This window comes from Strix uralensis, chromosome 2 (assembly GCF_047716275.1).
Source record: "Strix uralensis isolate ZFMK-TIS-50842 chromosome 2, bStrUra1, whole genome shotgun sequence".
Classification (NCBI taxonomy): domain Eukaryota; kingdom Metazoa; phylum Chordata; class Aves; order Strigiformes; family Strigidae; genus Strix; species Strix uralensis.
This window is the reverse complement of record NC_133973.1, coordinates 77,672,422-77,692,509: the sequence shown is the minus strand read 5'-3', so window position 1 is coordinate 77,692,509 and position 20,088 is coordinate 77,672,422. Positions and strand designations below refer to the sequence as shown.

Below are 20,088 nucleotides of genomic sequence, written 5' to 3'. Positions count from 1 at the left end.
TATGGTTCCTCAACCTCTTAGAAACTACACCTGCACCTTTATTTGTATGGATTGATGCCCTGAAAGCCATTCATGCTGTGTTTAACATCTGGATTTGTACTGTTTGGGAATGGATTCCATTTAGTCCCTGAGAAAGGACTGAGGTAGCTTGCAACAGGTGCTGGGAGAGACCAGTATTTCCACATCCTGGCAGGATTCTTTTTAAAGGGAAAGACTACTTCAGCGTAGTACAATTTATGCCAGTCTTAGACATCTTTCACATGTCAAAATGCTTCATGTGCAGCAGGACTTGATGATCTTGTTCCCCACTGGGTGACTGCTGCCCTTGGAAGAACCTAGAGAATGTGGACATGCCTGAGGAAGAACAGCTAACTGAGGTTTCACTTACTATAGTGTGACCTAAAACTGGTAATGGCTAAGGGTAGAGCAGTGCACCAAATTGGGCTAAGTTTCCATCTGTATTTTAATGCACCAAGGGGAGGAAATGATGGCACCACCATTGGTGAACACTAAATTGTGACAAAAGTGATCCCCTAAGTGAAAAGTCTTGTGAAGCTGCATGAGTCTGAACATACAGTGCAATGTAGGTAGTCTCCAACATACAAGAAAGCTTGGTGACATTGCTAGTTTGGGCTTACATCACTAGACAGGGATTTTGCACAGTGGAAAGGGAGTGCTGAAATGGAAGTTCTGCTTTTTGCAAAGGTTCTAGGAGGAGAGGGGAAAGGAGATTGATAAAGCCAAACCAATCCTCCCATTTTGACAAGAAGATGACTTCACAGTTTCACAGCTACTTCTGCAGCTTTCTCTTCCTCTCTGCCTCAACCATGGGACTCCAAAGATGGGAGTGACATAAGTGAATGATGGAGCTTTCCAGATGTCTGAGTGCCCTCATGTACACAAAATCTCATAGATGAGGTACTAGCAGATGATTCTGCTATAACTTTACAAGGTGAAATACTGTGGGGTTTGGCCCTGACTTCCCTGTTGTGGGAATATTTTTTTTTTTCTAATTAAACCTGTCTGGAGGTGATTCTGGAGGTGATTCTGGCCTGTAATTTGCTAAGTTGAATTTTCAAATATTTATAAATACTGGCCAAAAAGTGGATAGCATCCTCCATTTGTCATTCATGGCATAAGATGTTCAGAATTTCTAGTAGTGAGCAGTTGAAGTAAAGCAATAGGGGCTGCAAGAACTTCTGCATTCTGAAAAACAGCACTATGCTGGGAAACCAATGTTTCACTCAAAATTTTATCTATATAGGTTTTCTGGGCTTGTTATTTTTTTTGTTCTGTATAGTCTGATACATGTTGTCAGACTGCTAATGTAGACATGCCATGGTTTGAAAAAGTTGCAAAAAATGTTGGCCAAATGACAATCTGTACGTTTTCTGTAACAAATGGTCTCCAGCTTTACGTTCAACAAATAAAGGTGATATATAGTAGCTCAAGATAAATGTGTTTGAGAAACTTATATATATGATTTCGTTAGCCAGTTCACATTCATTTTCACTTGACGTGTTACTTTTTCATTTGTAAGAAAAGCAAAAAAATTGCTTTTGGTCTGTTGGAGTTTCTTTGTTTTGGTGTCATTCCTTCCCTGCAGCTGCTCCCCTCCAGTAGTTTGGAGAGCCCAAGATACCAGAAAATTTGTGGAAAATACTCTGAGATCTTGTTGTTGTCTAATAATGTCTATTTCAGTTTAGACTCTCTTTCAATAATATATATTTTATGTTTGGCTGAGCTTCTTTATCCTTCTTTGTGTAAAGGTTGTTATCATTTTTATCTGCAAGTGCTCATCCACTGCAGGCTTAATGCAAAGCTGATTGTAATCCTACTGCATCTCTTACAATGAATAGATCATTGATACCCAACTAAGTGGAAATAATTTTCTATGGCAAAGCAGAAGAATTTAAAGTCATATCACACTAACCTCTGGTAATTTACTGGGATTTACAGATTAAAATGATTGTTTGTGAAATGACTGTGGTATAGCATACACTTAAGATAGAGGAGAAAAATCAAACACATTTTATGTGATTATATACACTTGTCTATTTTTACATGCGTACATAAGCATTTTGTTTGCATATACGTAGCATATGCAGTATAGCATACTGTAACCTGTGTAAAAATATATATAATGTTTATGTAACACACCCGTTTTGACAGCTTTGAGCCTGCAGATGGATTTTTTGAAGTTGTGATATTTTATTTTTCAGATTTGATTTAGCCTGTTACTTTCTCATAAGGAAAAAAATGATACTTTTAACTCATGCTAATTAAGTTTATCAGTTGAATCAACCGAAGAGCACTGGTTATGTCTAGGATCATGTAATTGATGCCAACAATGTAATCTTACTGCATTGGCAGGTAAACATGCAGTGCTGTTTTGTCTTTGTTCAAATGGTAGACCTTCCTTGCTTTTCGGTGTAAACCTCCTTGTAAATAATTTGCAATTTATTAGGAAAACAATGTCAATGCATATAATTAGCTATTCTCTTTTGTTACTTCTATTTGATTACTTTCCTGCTATCACATGCAATATGAAACCATCTATTATGAGGTATAGAATATGTAAATATCTAACTTTACAAGAGAAATTGGAGACCGGTCCTTTTTCTAAAGAGGTGGGAAATAAAAGAATAATTGTTAACCATGTCCTTTCATTTTCTTGAAAACATCAATTACATTTACAAATCCCAGAAACACAAGCCCACCAGTGGAACAGAAATAACTCCTTTCAATATGCTTCAAAAAATCTAATCACATCTAACAGCTGAAATTTATTTACAACTGTAATTTGAAACATTAATTATGATAATGTGCTGACTTCTTTTGTAACATGGTTCTCAAAAGCCTGGCAGTTCTCTTTTTGGTCTTGATGTAACATATGTTTTGTGACTTGGAGAATTTCTCTACCTTTCTTTCTTGTTTTTGTTTTTTTTGAAATATACTCAGAAGAGGAGTTTCTTTTTCTCCTGTGTTTGTTAACTATTTTCCTCATCTTCCCCATTATTCCGCCCCCCCCCCCCCCCCCCCCCCCCCCCCAGCTGTTAATTTAAGAGATGGATTTTAGTGACTGACTCTTAACGCAGTCAATGACTGAATGTATTTTGGACACACCAAACAGTAGAAGTGAAGATTTACTATGCTGTGATACCAGTACACTTCAACAGCATCAGAGCAGGAAAAAGCTGCTTGTGTCTTTTGTCTTGTATTGAGACTATGGCTTTAGTAGGTGGCTTCTTGATATGCATATATATTTGGCCTTATTAAATTGGTTATTAAATTATTTTTGAAAGGGCTTGGTTATTGCTATGCTAGCTTATTTGATTGTGAGTAAAGAGAATCTGTGTGAGGAAATACTTTAATGATTTGGTTTTCATTTGTGAAAAATAAGTCAAGTGGTCAAGAATACCTGGCTTTACTTTGAAAGCCTTTAAAGAAAATGACAAAAGGGCTCTATTTTTCTTTTTTTTTTGTGTATGTGTGTTTTGTTTTGTTTTTTAAGTTGTGTTTTTCTGTGTGACAGGGAGATTAGCCAAAAAAATGGAATTTTTATTAGGACATGAAAAGGTCTCTAATGACCCTTGAAAGCGGACAAAAGGGTAGCACAATAAGTGACAGAACTCTAACGAGGGTGGAGGGCATTCCAGGAAAAAAAGAAATTAAATCCTTTAATTTTTTTCGGCTTGCCATTTTCTGACAGCTTATCAAGTGGTTGGGACTTGTTTGTTTTGGCATGTGGTTCATTCATTGTAGGCAGCCGGTACTTTGTTCTTCTTTGTGGTTTCCAAAACCTGATTGTGTTTATCCTAGACTGTGGGAAAAGTGTATATTCCTGTTTCCTTTATAAAAGTAAACGTCAGGTTTTGTATGAAATTTTATTTCCCATATTTTCCATTCCATTAATCATTATTGTTGAAATATGTCAGGCTTTGGCACATCATCCTTTGTTTTCATATGATTGTACAGATTGCAATGTCAGTGTGTGACCTGTTAAGTCAAAAAATAAGCATATTTGGGCTGTAGTAATTATTACTTCATAAAGTGTAGCTGAGGAACATGCACCATTATTGAAAAGGGACCAGGATTTAATTTATCGCTATTAAAATTGTTTTGAGGGATATCTAGCTATTGTTGTATGAAACTTTCTCACTTAGTCTAGAGAAGACAAGACTAAAGGGAGCCATGGTAATGGCTCTTCACATACGTGTAGGTAAAGAGAATAATCTGTATTTCCTGTCTGATGAAAAAGAGGAGAGTTAATGTGCTGCAGTTGCAGTAAGGTTTATTTTACTCGGATATTAGGAAAAACTTCCTAATGACAAGGTTGCTGAACACTGAGATAAATTACTTAGGGAGACTGTGAAATCTCTGCAATTGAAAGATTTTTAAGAATGGATTAGACACACATTGTTCGGGAGTGACACAGGTGTGTTTTGATTCTGCTGGGGGTACTAGACTAGAAGATATCTCAAGATGATTTGTAGCCCTGTTCCTGGGATTCATTGTCTTTAAAATGCTGAAGATCTCCGTGCAGCTCTTTGAAATTTATATTCACTTTCTCAAATCTGTGCTTCTGTATTTGTATGGACGCCTGTCATCATGTAAGTGTTAGGGCTGTGTTCCGTGACTAGGGCCCTGATTTTGGGTCTGTATGTGCTGTAATTTAACAGCAGGAAGAAAAAGAGAGAAAAAACTTTTCATATTGAAGGAGGAGACAATTCACAAGAAGAAAGAATTATTTGTGGTTTGCATATTTAGATTATGGATAATACTGTGTTAAATCAATAACATATTTTCTTTCGCATTATCTTGTGGCTTACTGACAATGTAATATTTGAAGACTGTTTAATAACTTCAATCAACTCCTGAACCACAGTAGGTGACCAGACATTTCATAAGGTCTTTCTTTTTTTTCTGTTTTCGAAGTAGCATCATTGGAGGTTTGCATTTAAAAAAAAAAAAAAAAAAAATCTCTCATTAGGAGAGAATGAAGATAATACTAAATGTGAGTAACAGGAATACAGAATCACAGATGTTTAGAGATGGCAGAAGCCTCGTTATTCATGACATTCATCTTTCTGCAAGCCCAAGGTTGTTCTGTGTTGTACTTGGCCATATTTGTTTTCATTGTTCTTCAAAAATAGATTTTATTGAGTTGACTGAAACAAAACCATAATCTGAGCTGCAATACGAATTAGACTTCTAGTACTGAAACTGTTGAAGGAAATGGTTTTATTTTATCTGGTTTATGTATAGATCTGTGTACTCAGTTTTGATTACAGTGATGTGACACACAGAAAATGGAATGATTTTACATTCTGGAGACACTTCTAATCGTTTTTTGCATCCTTTTTTTCAGCGGCTTTCTCGGAATGCCTCTGGAGATACAAACATTCAGTTTCTAGGCACAGTGGTAAGTATGTATAACTGTTGTCAAGAGTTTTTGGTAGAAGAATATGATGTAAACAAAAAATAAGTAAATTACACTGGCAGCACATTTATGCTTGTATTATGTGTAAATATTCTGAGCTTAACAGGTGAATTTAGGCAGATTTCTGAAGCTCACTTCCAAGGCATGGTGCACAGTATCTTCATTCCACATTTCAACTGATTCAAACCTGTCTGTGTTTCATTTACAAGGGCTTTAAGAGTAACTGGTTGTAGACTTGTAAGCTTATTGCAACATACTGAGGTTTGATCTACATCAGGATCAAACCCACTCTTCCCCACCACCTCAACTTTCTGATCTCTGTTGCTTCACCGTACCGTGTACCCTCACATCCCAGAGGTGAGTCAGTAACTGTCTTATGAAAAGACTGTTTAGTAATGCAAAGTGTTCTGTCCTTTTCTCACTCCAACCAAATGTGGTAGCTCTGTAGTTCTCGAAGATTTTGGTTGCTGGAGAGAAGTATGCTTAAAATCCTAATCAGATTTTATACCATTAGACAGAATTTACTTAATAAAGTAGATTTTTTTTTCATCTGCTGTTATCTGGAGCAGTCATGTATAATATAGAGACTAGTTTTGTGTTAGGTGATGGATGCTTATAAACATGTATGTGATTGAAGCAGCTTCCAGTTCTATGATTTGCATGATTAAAATGCAATCATTGAATTTTTCCAAGTTCCTTATGCAGCTTAAAATAGTTCTGAAAATGAAACGACATTGAAGTATCGTCTAAAATAAGTTGTCTTGATTGCTGCCAACAGGTTTCCCTGTAGTGACATTAACCGTGAAAAGTCTAGGAATGAAATGTTCTCTTTAGAATTCAGTCCGAACAACTCTGTGCACTATATGTTTTGAACAGAAGTAAATTAAGATTGCATATGATAATGCTTTCATTCTACTTATTTGTGGTTAGTTCTTCTACAAGTCCTATGAAGCCATTTTTTGGGAGGTATACAAGAATACCTGTAGATTTGCATGTTGTTTTTTAGAGGTGAAAAGTGCCTCTGATTTTTTTGCTTCTATAAATATATCTTTATATACGCATGTATATTTATTTGTCTTATTCAGTATCAAGCAGAGCAGCAGTTACAAATAAGACATAAAATAAAAATTTTGTTCTGCACTGTTGTGTTTGTAATGATGCTTCAACTCTGGAGTTGCATCCTGCATATGTGAGATTGCTGCTAGCTGACTGATAGTCTTTGTGTGAGAAGAAAATAATTACTCCAAGTAGATAAGATATAAACACAGATGCAATTTGATAAGAAAATACTGAAAAGATTTTAATTGATCCCCTGTAAGTGGGTGCTGTAACAGAGAAAATTCTGATTAAGTGTGTATTTAGTGGCATTAAAAATTAAATTTGTTAAGTTAGATATGAAAACATTTTGTATTCATGTGTTAGAAGTGCTCCAGAGTCTCACAGACTAGAACTCTTGTGCTGGGCCTTGTGCAACAGCAAAAGAAGACAGAAGAGGGTACAGTACTGATGTGCTTTTAGCTTTGAAAAATTGATGATGAAACAGCTAATGGATTGTAATACATATGAGATGTTACTGACTAGCTCCTGTGTGTTTATTGGATCATAGTTATTTTGGGAAATCAAGTATGTGATTACAGCTAAAATTCTCAAGAGGTCTAAACAGAAAAGCCTGTAGTACTCTATCCATGATTTTTTATTTAATATAAATTATGCACGTATCTTGCTGATCAAAACCGGAGAGAGAACTTCTCAGAACAGGGTGGAGAAGCAGTAATGAAGTTGTCTTCCCAGGGTTTGCTCCAGTACCAGTTTTTCCACAGAATTGAAGCTAGAGTCTGCACCTGTGTTCTATCAGTTCCTCTAGCCTACTGTCCTTCTCTTCTCCCTAAGTCCCTTTATTTAATTTGTCCTTCGCTCCTTTAACATCCTTGTACTCTTGTGATTTCAACTTAATACACTCATTTTAGGTAATGGAGGGGAAGGGTGGGTTTTCCTTACAGTGATATGCCTTACAAATTGCCTACACCTATAGCTACAGAGTCTATATGTGTGTATCTGCATGTGTATGTGTACACACACACAAATGTAAATGTCCAGAGAAAAGAGTATCATCTTAATGAAGGTCCTAGAAATATGTTTTGGGCTCACCATTACATATCTCTTACTAAACCTTTGCTAACATAGAAGTGCAGTCAAGATAATAAGTGTTTGAAAGGAGTATTTAGCAGCAAGAAACTCCTGATTGCTCGTTATTATTATAATGTATTGTTATCAATGTAATAAACAGCTTGTGAAAGTATTGCTCTGCTCTTTTTCTTCATAGTAGAAAACGTTAGGGATGATAGCTTTGAGCATTCTGTGTTACTTTTGACAAGGGACAAATGTTGATGGCACTTCAGTGGTGGCAGGCAGTGTGGTGCTACTGAGTGTACACACTGCTGACCTGTCCATCAGAACATATTTTTAGAACCAGCTGATCAGGAGCACAGCTCCCTGGCCTGTCAGGAGGACATCAGCTTCAATAAATGGCTTCACTTGATTTTTTTGACATTGGACAGTAGAAACAATTCTGCTACTGTTTTCTGATAAAACACAAGCCCCTGCTTCAGGAAGCCAGCTGACACTGAGGAAAAGTGAAAGGTATGCTGCTTTATTAGAAACATCCTTGCTGTCCCGGTTAGCTAGATGGAGGGCAGAGAAAGCTACATTGCAGCAGAAAAGCAACAGTTTAATATGAATTCTGCTGTGTAACATATGGTAAACATGTGGACAGTAAGACAAATGTTTCTGTTAGTGTAGCAGCATATTTCTGTTATTTGAGAGGAGAACAGGAAAAATAATGTTGCTTTCCCCAGTGAAATCATAGCCTTGAGTGCCCACTGTTAGCATCATTCGGGGATCTACATAGATTTGTAATAATATTTTTATTTGTTTCTGATCATGAGTAGAAATTCTTTGGTACTTGAACATTTCTCTTTATATTGTCGTGGCATTAGATAACTTGTTTTCTTCAAATTGTTTTTTTGGCAGAGGGTTATGAGTCTCAGATCTGATATAGATCTCATGCTAACAGAGGATGTACAGGGATGTTTCTGCCTGAGGAGCAAGCAACTTTTAGCTGTAAGAAATAGTTGTTGAGTAGGAAGCTACGCATGCTGGACAACTGATTTGTTTTCACTTTCTTGGGATGATAACATTTTGAGTCCTGATTCAGTTATTTCAGAGCAGATTATGGGTTATTGCTGTAATTGAGATTTTACATGAGTGTTTACTTATTTTTCCTCTCTGAATGTGAGTAGGTATCATGTGCTGATGGAGTCCTGCTATTCTGATGCTTTATGCTAGAATTATTCAAATAATGTATTTATTAATAGCATTACTGTAACACCAAGGAATCTTTTTGTGCTATATGTTGTACAAAAAAAAAGAAGATAATACATGCCTCAGATTAATGTCCAAAACCATGCCCGAAAGCAAGAGTACCAGGAAACAAGGAGGCGGTCATTTTTGGGTTGTCTCCTCTGTGTAGGCAGCTCACAGAAGTAGGTTTGTAACAAACATAGAATCACAGAATCATTTTAGGTTGGAAAAGACCTTTAAGATCATCGAGTCTAACTGTAAACCTAACACTGCCAAGTCCACCACTGAACCATGTCCCTAAGCACCACAAGTGCACATCTTTTAAATACCTTCAGGGATGGTGATTCAACCACTTCCCTGGGCAGCCTGTTCCAATGCTTGACAAACCTTTTGGTGAAGAATTTTTTCCTAATATCCAATCTAACCCTCCCCTGCTGCAACTTGAGGCCATTTCCTCTTGTCCTATCACTTGTTAATTGGGAGAAGAGACCAACACCCACCTTACTACAACCTCCTTTCAGGTAGTTGTAGAGAGCAAGGAGGTCTCCCCTCAGCCTCCTTTTCTCCAGGCTAAGCAACCCCAGTTCCCTCAGCTGCTCCTCATAATACTTATTCTGTAGACAGAAGCACAGAGCTTCTGCTTCAGCCTCTGCAGTTCAAAAGCCCGTATGTTTGAGTAGTCTATTTAGAGGATCAAAGTCTACCCTTCATACTTCTTTTTCTAGTTAGCCTCTAGTTTCTGTCTTGTCTCTTTGTTCCACTTTCTGTTCTCTTATGAGAGAGGAATGTTTTTTGCTGGCCCACTGATGGTCCCAATCATTGCTGGTTATTCATGCCTCTGTCAGCTGGATTTCAGCAATGAAATACATCTGGACAGGCAGCTCAGCTGCAAGTATATAGAGAACTACAGATTATTATAGAAACAATAAACTTATTCTAGACTGTGTAATGGCCTCTGTGTAGAATTTTGAATAAAGAAATACTGTCTGTATGCTCAGATAGTGGCCTGGCTCCATCGCATCCATAATGTCATTGTCAGCTTTAGGCTGCAGGCCATGCTTGAGAGTGATGCTTTGCTGGCCTGGTGGAGCACTTTCCTCAAAAGAGACAGTCCCAGACAGTGAAGAGTCCCCAGCCACAGTGGAAAATTTCACTGTCCTCTGCTGTGATGGTTTAGCCCCTGCCAGGGTCTGAGACCACGCAGCCGCTGCCCCTCCCCCACAAAGAAAGTGAAATACAAAGCCCCGAGACTGAGATAAGGAGAGGTTTAATACAACAGAGCAACAGCAACACAACAAACAGTAACAATAAGAATAACAGTGATAACAATGAAGAGAGCAAAGTATATCTACCAATACAGCAGTGAGAGGACCAGATGTATAAAACCATGCGCCCCGCGCTCCCGCGCCAGGATGTGATGTCCACAAGGTATCTGAATAACCCGGCTAGAGCTCCCCCCCCACTGCTGGGGAAACTTAACACTATCCTGGTTAAACCAGGACATCTGCTTATCATTTGTGCCATTTCTTTGATCTTCTCTAACATCAGAGCAGCAATACAGAGAAAAACAGCTACTTCTTTCATCTGGGGAAGGATGAGGGAACATACATGTTAGTCATGTTGCTCAGTATATTACTCGACAACGTTCCTTCAGTGGTGATCACAATATAGGAAACCACGTGGAAAAGAGTGGAATTGCTCTGGTCTAAGAATCAAGCCACCTTTAGGTGCTTCTGAGTTTCCTAGCACTGTTTCCTTGGTTCAGCCTTCTCACTGGAGGTTTTGCCATTGCTTCAGTCTCATCCCTGATGGAGTGCTTTTTGCCACCTTTGATTTACAAAACATTTGAAGTTTTGCTGTGGAGGCTTATGCTCTGTTACGATTTCTATTAGCCTATCAATGCTATGCTTGCTGTTCTTCAGCCTTTTTGCAGACCCATTTAAAATAGTCCAGAGACCCACTGCCATGACCAGATCTGCAAACTACAGGTTGAGAAGACTGGATTTAGGAAAACTAGTCTCTGTCAAGCCTTGGCCATGATTTTTAGCATAGTTGACATACGTTCTAGTACAGTAGTGATCACTCAATGACTTTTGGATTGTTCTTGAACTACTTCCAGATAGATTGGCAAAAGGATGTTTCATACACAGTCAGGGTTATTGGTTATGTATGTTGTTCATGAAGTTGGTCAGAAATGGAGAGCTTTACATAGAGGCATTGCACTAAATCTTTGTCTTTGCTTCCTGGCTTATTGCATAGTCATTATTTACGTATCGAACATAATCCTAGGAGCTACAAATCAGTATACTAACTTTATGTCTCACAGCTGAGTCCCCTTTCTGCTCCCTCCTGCCATGACTTGTCTGCTTTTGCTTCAACAGCAAAATTCCAAATTTTGGCCCCATTACTGAGGCTTACAGATTGTCCAGGAACTTTTCAGTCTGTATATAATCTCATCAGGTTCCAGACAGCTTCCTTTTTTCTTTCTCCCTGCATTCTTACAAAGACCAATTAAATCGCAATAAAGATGGAAGCTTTGACTGTATGAGTCTGATATAGCTCACATTGACAAATGTTCAACAACCTGCTTCTTTCACCCTTACAAATCATTGCAGTTCTTAACAGGTTTTCTTTCTTTCTGCTTTTCTTTCTCTATGTGACACTTCTGAAACTAGATACTGAAGATTTATGCAGACTTTGAAGCATTGGTTGAAAACCTGCAGAGGTTACAAAGGTTGTATTTATTGGAATATGTAGAGTATTAACCACAAGAAAACAAATATAGTCCAGTAGGTGTTTATTTTGCAAGCTGATGTCTTTTTTTAAAATGTTTTTTTTTTTTTTACTCTTCCTTTTCACAAGCCTTAAGATTAGGGTCCCTGCTGATCTAAACGGAATTCTACTGTTGTATAGAATTTTTTCTTTTCACCCAGTTTCAGAGACACTGTGAACTACAGTGATTCTAGTAGTGGAGCTATCATCAGTGGCATTTCAGTAGTGCAGAAGGTGTCACTGGGAAAAAACGTGCAGTTGCTTCTGGAAGCATTAACTTCTGCAAGTCTCTTTTCAACATGGGCAGTGAGAATCCTGAGACTGGCTACAAGCTGCTGCAGTATTCTGCAGAAAGTGGGTAATTCATGTAACAAGGATTTCACTTGTGAAAATAGTGATACTTTGGCCCATCATTAGGACTTGGCAGTGAGAATTGCTCCAGCTAACATGATGTGGGCAATCAGGTACACTCCCACAGCTACATATGCTGTTCTCAATTCTGTTATATATTTGTATGTTTTAAAGCAGAAGGTACTGTGAATATATTAAAGTTGTCCACTGGGGACAAAGTCAAAAGCACCTGAGAGATTTAGAAATACTGGTCTTACCAAAAGCCATGTCCTAAATCACTTAAATTATTTTGGGCATCTTGCTTAGGGTTCCTTTGGAAAGAGAAACAAGAAAGCACTTGGAGTTCTTTCTGAATTTTGCTTCTATGACTTAAAAGAAACTAGAACTGCTACAGGTTTCCACAGAACAACATCTTGTAGTCTTTGCCTGAGACCTGCTGAGCAAGAGGTGGTGGTGTCAAGGTGAAGCTGAACCTGCATATATGCTTGCTGGATGGCCAGTGTGAACATGCTTCATGGCCAACTGGCTGCTGCCAAACTTCCCTCAGCTGGAGTATGGATTTAGGTCTCCTGTTTCCTTGGCACAGCCAGTGCTCTTCAGAAGATTTGTGGAAAGGTAGCTATGGTTCCTACAGTACTTATAGGTAGTTGGATTTACCTACCTTTTTCTTCAAATTTAGTTGAAATTGACCAGCAGGTTAAAATAGTGTGTGTGTGTGCGCACGCATGCGCACAAATGGGATTATTAGATGGAATGAGTTGGGGATGGTGATTGAGAGGCAGAAAGCCTTGCTTTCTTACAAGACTGGACTGGAAATGGGTATTTAGGTTCTAATTTAGACGTTTAGATTCTAATGTTTTGCTTTTTATTCATTTTTAATCTTGGCTGTTTCTTCTGTTTTCAATTAAAGTTTTAATTTGCAGAGGAAAAAAGTGAGATAATATCATAAGCAGGTCAGAATTCCCATGAACATCCTTAATGTTGGTGAATTTTGCAGTGCGTCTGCTATTTGTAGTGTAGTAGTCTTTGCTTATAATAAATTATGCTCCTTATCCCTTGGAAATAAGCAAATGGAAAAATAAGGATTTCTGATTTTTCCATACTTCATTTGACAAGTTTCCTTCTTATTGAGCTCAGTAATGCTTTAAGGAGTTCTGACTGAACTTGGTTGGTTAGTCTATTACTTCTCAGAACACAAGTAGACAGGTTACGCAAAGATAACTCAAGTGATTTCCTTTGGTAGACTAAGATTTACCAGTGTTATAGTAATTATTAGTTGCTTTCTTTGGCCAAAGAAATATTGGTTTGGGTTTTTTTAACTATATCAAGACTGTTACCTCATAGTGAAGGTCTAGTGTTTTCTTCTGAACATGATGTCTACTGCCAAGTAATAAACGTAGGTGTAGCCCATGTTTTTAAACAGCTTTTTGATGGCTGCAACTTTGACATGTAGCCAAGAACTGTTTAGGAGGTATTAATTTATATGGCTTTGAAGCTTAACCAGGAATCTTAATGAAACAAAGGCATGATGAAGTTAGAGAAGCTAATTTAAGTCTCTGAACGTAAATTTTAAATGAAGTTTTTATTGATAATAAATATACTTTGTTCCTCATTAGTCTTCTAGGCTTCAGTGGTAATATCAGTAAAATAAACATGTTTTACAAAGATTTAACATTAAAAATGCTATTAATATGACCCTTGGTACACCAGCACAATTAGATTTCAAAGTGAGCATTTAGGATGTAACAGCGATTAATGACAACCATCGAAAACAATTTTGAACTCCATCAGTTTAACTCAGGAGGGTAAACTTAATATGATAATTTATCTAGTTGAATTGTATCAGCTTAGCAGGAAAGTATGCAAATATGTGACCCTTACCTAGAATCTAAATGGATGCTGTGCTGATAGATTTATCAGTTCCATTAAAGAACTTTAGGGAACTTTGGAATTTCAGCAATTGTTCCCTTGGAGGCTGAAAACCAAACCTGATCTCATACTGGGACCATTCTGGTCTGCGTATTTCCATAATTTGCCTTTGCTACTAATATGACAGCAAGACGCAAATAACTGTTTCTAATAATATCAAATGGAGTTGTGGAGGACAGCATTTTAATGTAGTAAAAGACCTCCCCGTGGGGTTGTTATTGCCACTATAGAACAGCAGTTACACAGTTGCAACAATAGTCTCTTAATTGATTCGTTTAATTAGCAAGAGATGAAGCTTGTGCTGCATCTTGTCATCTGTTATCATGGGGGCGGCTACAGAGAGAATCTTTGCATTTGTCACTCTCTACAGTGGGGTGTGAGTAGAGTAAAAGGAAGCTTCCAAACGCATTTCAGCTATAGAGGTGAGCGTGCGTTAAGAATGTTTTGCGAGCATGCTTCCACTCAAGTTTTCAGTGTGTGGACACGTCTGGTTTAAGAATCAGCATGGTCCCTGGAGTAGAGTTTATGACAAAACATTGTTTTACTGGGGGAAAATCTTAATCCAGTGATGCCGGGCATTTCTAACCTAAATATGCAAATCTAAGATTTATAGGAATGGTGGATTATTTGGGGCATCACTGCTGTAGGATAGATTTACTTGGAAGAAACAGGATCAGATTAGTGACACCAGCCATCTGCCTTGTGATTGCTTTTTCATGGCATTTTTGTTTCCAGACTAGGTAAACAATGAGTTACATGAGCACATGGTCCATGGTAGGAAGCATGTGTAAAAGAGGGACTTTCTTTGTGGTTGGTTTCCCTGGAGTAGTTATGAATACAGATACAGTGCTGTGCTTGCTTCTGGGAGATGAAGTCATTTTTTTACTCAGATCTATTTTATTTACATTTTAAGGGTATGTAAATAAATATATTTTAAAGGCATGTAAATATATCAGGAGCTTCAGTTTCATTTTTCTCCTCTCCTTGGCTTAGTTTTGTCTTCTGTTCAAGGTTATCCTTCCTTATGGAAGGAAATATTTCTAGAGGAGGACAAACTTCTTGTTAAATGCTAATTAAGAAAATGAAGGTTACATTGGCATGTTTCCATTGTCATAGCACTGACCTAAAATAAGGGATCTCTTACTAATCTGAAATAAATTAAACAGAGGGGGAAGCAAATAATTCTGTGCATGTGAAACACTTGAGATGTCTACGCCTGGTCTATTTTTTAAATGACTGCTTTGTTTTTTGGTTGTTTTGTTTGTTTGTTTTTCCACTTGTATGCTGTAGTGTTGGACATGCCATCTAATTTTGCAATATGATGGGGCTGTCAATTCGTGTAGCAAAGGGACAATGTGCTGTTAGAGAAGGCATATTTTTTAGGACAATTTAAACAAAGATTTAGCCCACTTATCATTAAAGATCCCATGGTAATTTCCACAGGGTTCTGAGATCGCTTCATATTCTGAGAGTCTTGGCCAAAGTCCACTTTGTGTAATTACCTTCTGTTTGCACAAATCCCTAATGCAATTTTAGATGTTTGGTATTTTTCACTTCCTATCTAAATAGTGAAAATATTGCCACACACTGCTCATAATTACTATGGGTTATATCCTAAGTTCAAATAAAGAGATTCCTGTAAATTACCTCAGTGAATTTTGTTTTCCAATTTTTAAAGCACCAGAATATGTGACAAAAGATTAGTAAACAATAGGATATGTAATTAAATTCACAAACTAATGAAATAACTCTAGTTTTCTGACTTTTCAATTTCATTGCATTTTGGCTGTCTATGAGCTAAAATATCTCTACAGATAGGACTATCACTGAGGAAAGGCCAACTCTCAGACCATGTCAGAGGTCAAACTTAACACACTGAACAGTGCTTTGAAGCAGGTAGGAAGCCAGTGTGGGGCTCTAAGGGTTGTCATCAAGTACTCAGTTGGCTTTTACTTGTGTTCCATACTTTTTTGTTCCTACAACTGAAACCCTTGCTTGTGTATTTGTCTCTTAACTAAAACCGGTTTCAGTTCCCCTTTCCGATGCTTTTCATGGACTCCAGAATATGTGTTCAACCATGCTGTCTTTAAAATGGTCGTCTTCTGTGTTGTCTCTTTTGATAGAATTTATTGACTTGTACTTGAAGTTCAGTCCTCCTGTCTTCATCACCAAAGCCTTATATGACTTTGTCATATGCCATGTCATATCTTTTTTCCTGATACTTCTTTTCTTCTTTCTAGTCATCCCTTCTTTGATTTTTCTGCCATATTTATCTTATCCATCTTTTCTCAGATTGCTTCTCTTGTGCGTTTCCTGTGTCAGGTTTTTTTAGACATACTTGGTTTTTTTGCTAGAAAGATACATGGGTCAAGAAGAGAAGTATTACTATTAATCTGACATTAACTTTCATTTTTTCTGTAAGTAGCATTTAGGAGAAGCATGAGGATAAGAATAAACTGTAGAAAAATTGCTATGCATCAGCAAGTCATACAGCTATTGGAGTTAACATATAAGTATTATGGACAGGGAACACCAGGGACTCTTGTAAGATAAAAGTCTTTCCTTTGCCCCCATTGTGTATCTTACAGTATCTGGGTCCAGTTTATTCATTGCATGTAAAATCTAATATTAACCTTCAATCTGTATTTTGAAGCTCTGCAAATTTTTCCCAGTGTCCATTTAAGGCTCTGTGCAAATAACAGAAATTTACTGTACAGGAGCAGACAGTTTAATTCACTTTTTATGAAACTAAAGTTTCACATAAATTATCTTCTGTGTAAAGTACGTTGAAAATTACATTAATGACATTTTAACAAAGATCTTGTGCATCCCAGCTTCTCTGGAGGACAGCAATCCACATTGCTGCAAATTTGCTTACTGGTACAAATATAGGCAGCCTCCATCTTCGTTTCATTCATGCCATTTGATATTTATAGCCCTTGCCCATAGTAAGACGAAGGAAGGTGAAGGGCAGAGCAGTTGTAGTAGGAAGTATCATGCTTGTGTGACCATCTCCCAAACCCCAGTCTTATGTCTTGGAGAGATGCCATGTTGGCAGGGTGCACAGGAAGTATTCACATAGCAAATTGTGTTATGAGCAGCAGAACCACAACAAGCTTCTTCCTGCATCTGATGATAATTGTTTGATTGGGGGAAGGGAGGGAGAAAAGGGAGATCTGGGCAATGCGGCTGAAAAGGAAAGGACCAAACTATTGTAAGGACAGTGAAAACAAACTGCCCCTGTGCCAAAGGGCTTCCGTGTGTATGACACAGCAGCGCTGAGCAGAAATATTCCATCGAGGCCGAAAAGCCCCGTGAGTAGCAAAGCCATGGTGATGTTCTGTCTTTCCACTATTACGTCCTTCTCCTCCCTACTTCAGAGCAATTTCTCCTCACATGCCCTGAGAACCAACGCTCACTTACTGCTTTCTTTGATGTCAGTCTTCATATGAGGAAAAACAAAGATGTTTGAGTTTTAAAATACTTACATTAGTGTTCTGTTACAAGTCTTTGGGCGTTCCTTGTTTTTTTGTGAGGGTTTTGTGTTATTTTGTTTTTTTCTCCCTAGGTTTATCTTTTAGTTATAAAAGAGCTGCAGGGAAGCCCTCCCTTAGCCCTGTAAGTTCCAAACCCACTGTTAACATTTAACAAATACTCAGCAAGCAGAACAATCCAATGTGGTCGCTGTACCTAGGCCAGATCTGGACACTGCATCAAGGAGATCACAGCTACATCCTGAAAGACATCTGTCCCACAGCCTGTTTTTGACACATTGACTTAGAAAAAGAGTATGTAATAATGGAAATATCCTTGTTTATGGCATCAAGTGGTGACCTTCACAAGGCACAAACTGTACTCTTGTTTCCTGTAAAGCAGAAGATACTTTCAAGAAGTTAGGAAAAATCCCAAGGTGCAAGAGAAGCAGTGAGTTTCTCCACCCTTAAAGTGTTTTTCTCCATGCTGCAGGTGAGATGAAAACCCAGAACGTTACATGTGAAGTAACTGTCCAAACATGCTCACTCTCTCAGAGAGGCCAGAGAAGACTCTCATAGTCATAGAATATTTGAGGTTGGAAGCAACCCCTCCCCTGCTCCACCCTCCAACCCCCACCCTTCTGTCCCTCCAACCTTCCACCTCCACACCCCCCGCCCCTTCAAAGCAGGGTCGATTAGAGCAGGCTGATCAGGGCTGCATCCATTTGGCTTTTGAATATCTCTACAGACTCCACAACTCCACATCTTGACAATGTATTCAGTGACTTTGCAAATTTTTGCATGTCCCTGAAGGCTTTACAGGGCAGTGACACAGAAGTAATATAGATGGAGAAAATCAGGACAAGCAATTTCAGGTCTGTGATAATGCTGAGTGTAAAAGGGAATAATCATTCTTCATCAGAGCTTGTATGACTGCACTGAGAAGTATCCAGTTGAGGAGAGGTCAGATGCTCCGTTTCTAATCCGGAAAAGGCTGGATGCTTGTGGTGGAGACACAGGCATGTAGCAGAATGAACTGGTGGTGTTTTAGAGGTTTGAAGATCAAGAGAGCTCTGGCAGGTTGATGCCTCTTAACCTGTCAAAACCTGTCTAGAAGGTGATGATGGAAGCTGTAGAGAAGGTTAAGAAGAGGTTATCACCAGAGATGACTTAAACTCTCAGTCTACCATTAGTGCCCTGAAGGAATAAAGATTTTAATAGAAACATCTGTAGGATATGCAGGAAACAGAGTATCAGAGGCAGAGTGTCAAGCAAAGGGAATCTGTATACAAAAGAGAGGACTGCTTCTTCCCACACCACCACCCCCGCTTTATAACCATGTCACTGTTAAATGTTAAAAAGTAAATGAATGGTTCTTGTAGATGTAAGTTCACCACTTTTCTTTGAGATGGGAGATTAAATTATTAGAGGGAGAAAAAGTGCATGACTTTGAGAATCTTAGGTGCATGCCTCAATGACATGAGGATTCACTGAGAAGGTAAGTAGTCGAAAAATGGTATCAAAGCTGACTGATTTCCCTCTGTGGTCTGAAGGGTCAGTGGTTTGTTCTTTGCCCCTTTAGTTACGGAGTTTTCCTTCATTATTAGAATTATGATTGCTGGCTCATTTCCATGCAGGTTTCCCTACATTGTTATTTGCTGTGCTCCAAAAGAAGCTCTACTTGTGGCAGTGTCTTTTACGCTTCTCCCTTTTCTTGTAAGTCTAATCATAGAGCACTTGTTGAGAGGCATAACGAACCAAAAGTCAATAAGTTTCTTGGAATTCAGGAAGGATTTTTCACAAGCACATCACTGAACAATCCATCCTCAGTGGTTCGTCTGCTGAGACTATGCATTAGCAGTGGTGAATTTTGGGCCAGAGACTGATTCAGTTGTATTGTTTTCAGGTGGGGAAGCTCCTCCAATATTGTGCCAGCTCTGGAAGCATTTTTCAAACCCATGTCGTGTTTCAGTTTTGGTCATGTTGCAGGTGGCACAAATTGGTTCCAAAATGACTTTCAGCATTGTGAGACTGCTGGGAGGCCTCTCCAGCTGTAGATAAAACAAACTGCTATTCTGCTTCTGATTTTCTTCTTTCTGACTTGGTTTATGGTTCATGAAGTCCACTCCTGCTCTGCTAGAATTACGTTTGAACCAGCATCAATAACATGAGAGAGGTAACAACCTAACTATAATGTCCCATCTGAAAAAGCATTATTCTCACTGACCGATGATCTTGCATTGTTGTGAGGCTGCGGTATGTGCGTGTGCTGAATTGAGTAATTAGCCTCAAATTACAGAATCACAGAATTGTCTAGGTTGGAAAAGACCTTGAAGATCATCTAGTCAAACCATCAACCCAACATTAACAGTTCCCAACTACACCATATCCCTCAGCGCTATGTCGACTCTCTTCTTAAACACCTCCAGGGATGGGGACTCCACCACCTCCCTGGGCAGCCCATTCCAACACCTAACAACCCGTTCCGTAAAGAAATGCTTCCTAATATCTAGTCTAAAACTTCCCTGGCGCAACTTGAGGCCATTCCCTCTTGTCCTATCGCTTATTACTTGGTTAAAGAGACTCATCCCCAGCTCTCTGCAACCTCCTTTCAGGTAGCTGTAGAGGGCGATGAGTTCTCCCCTCAGCCTCCTCTTCTCCAGACTAAACAACCCCAGTTCCCTCAGCCGCTCCTCGTACGACCTGTGCTCCAGACCCTTCACCAGCTTCGTTGCCCTTCTCTGGACACGCTCGAGTAAT

General features: G+C 38.5%; 1 protein-coding gene across 5 annotated transcripts in view; it reads left to right on the top strand.

The window, feature by feature from the left end:
- The window catches only part of PCCA (propionyl-CoA carboxylase subunit alpha), a 288,817-nt gene that overhangs the window by 221,679 nt on the left and 47,050 nt on the right, over positions 1 to 20,088 (top strand). For all 5 annotated transcript variants that reach the window (XM_074859347.1, XM_074859348.1, XM_074859350.1 and 2 more), the window contains one exon: positions 5,372 to 5,425. In XM_074859347.1, coding sequence (XP_074715448.1) covers positions 5,372 to 5,425 — 54 coding nt within the window. The remainder of the gene's footprint in view (positions 1 to 5,371; positions 5,426 to 20,088) is intronic.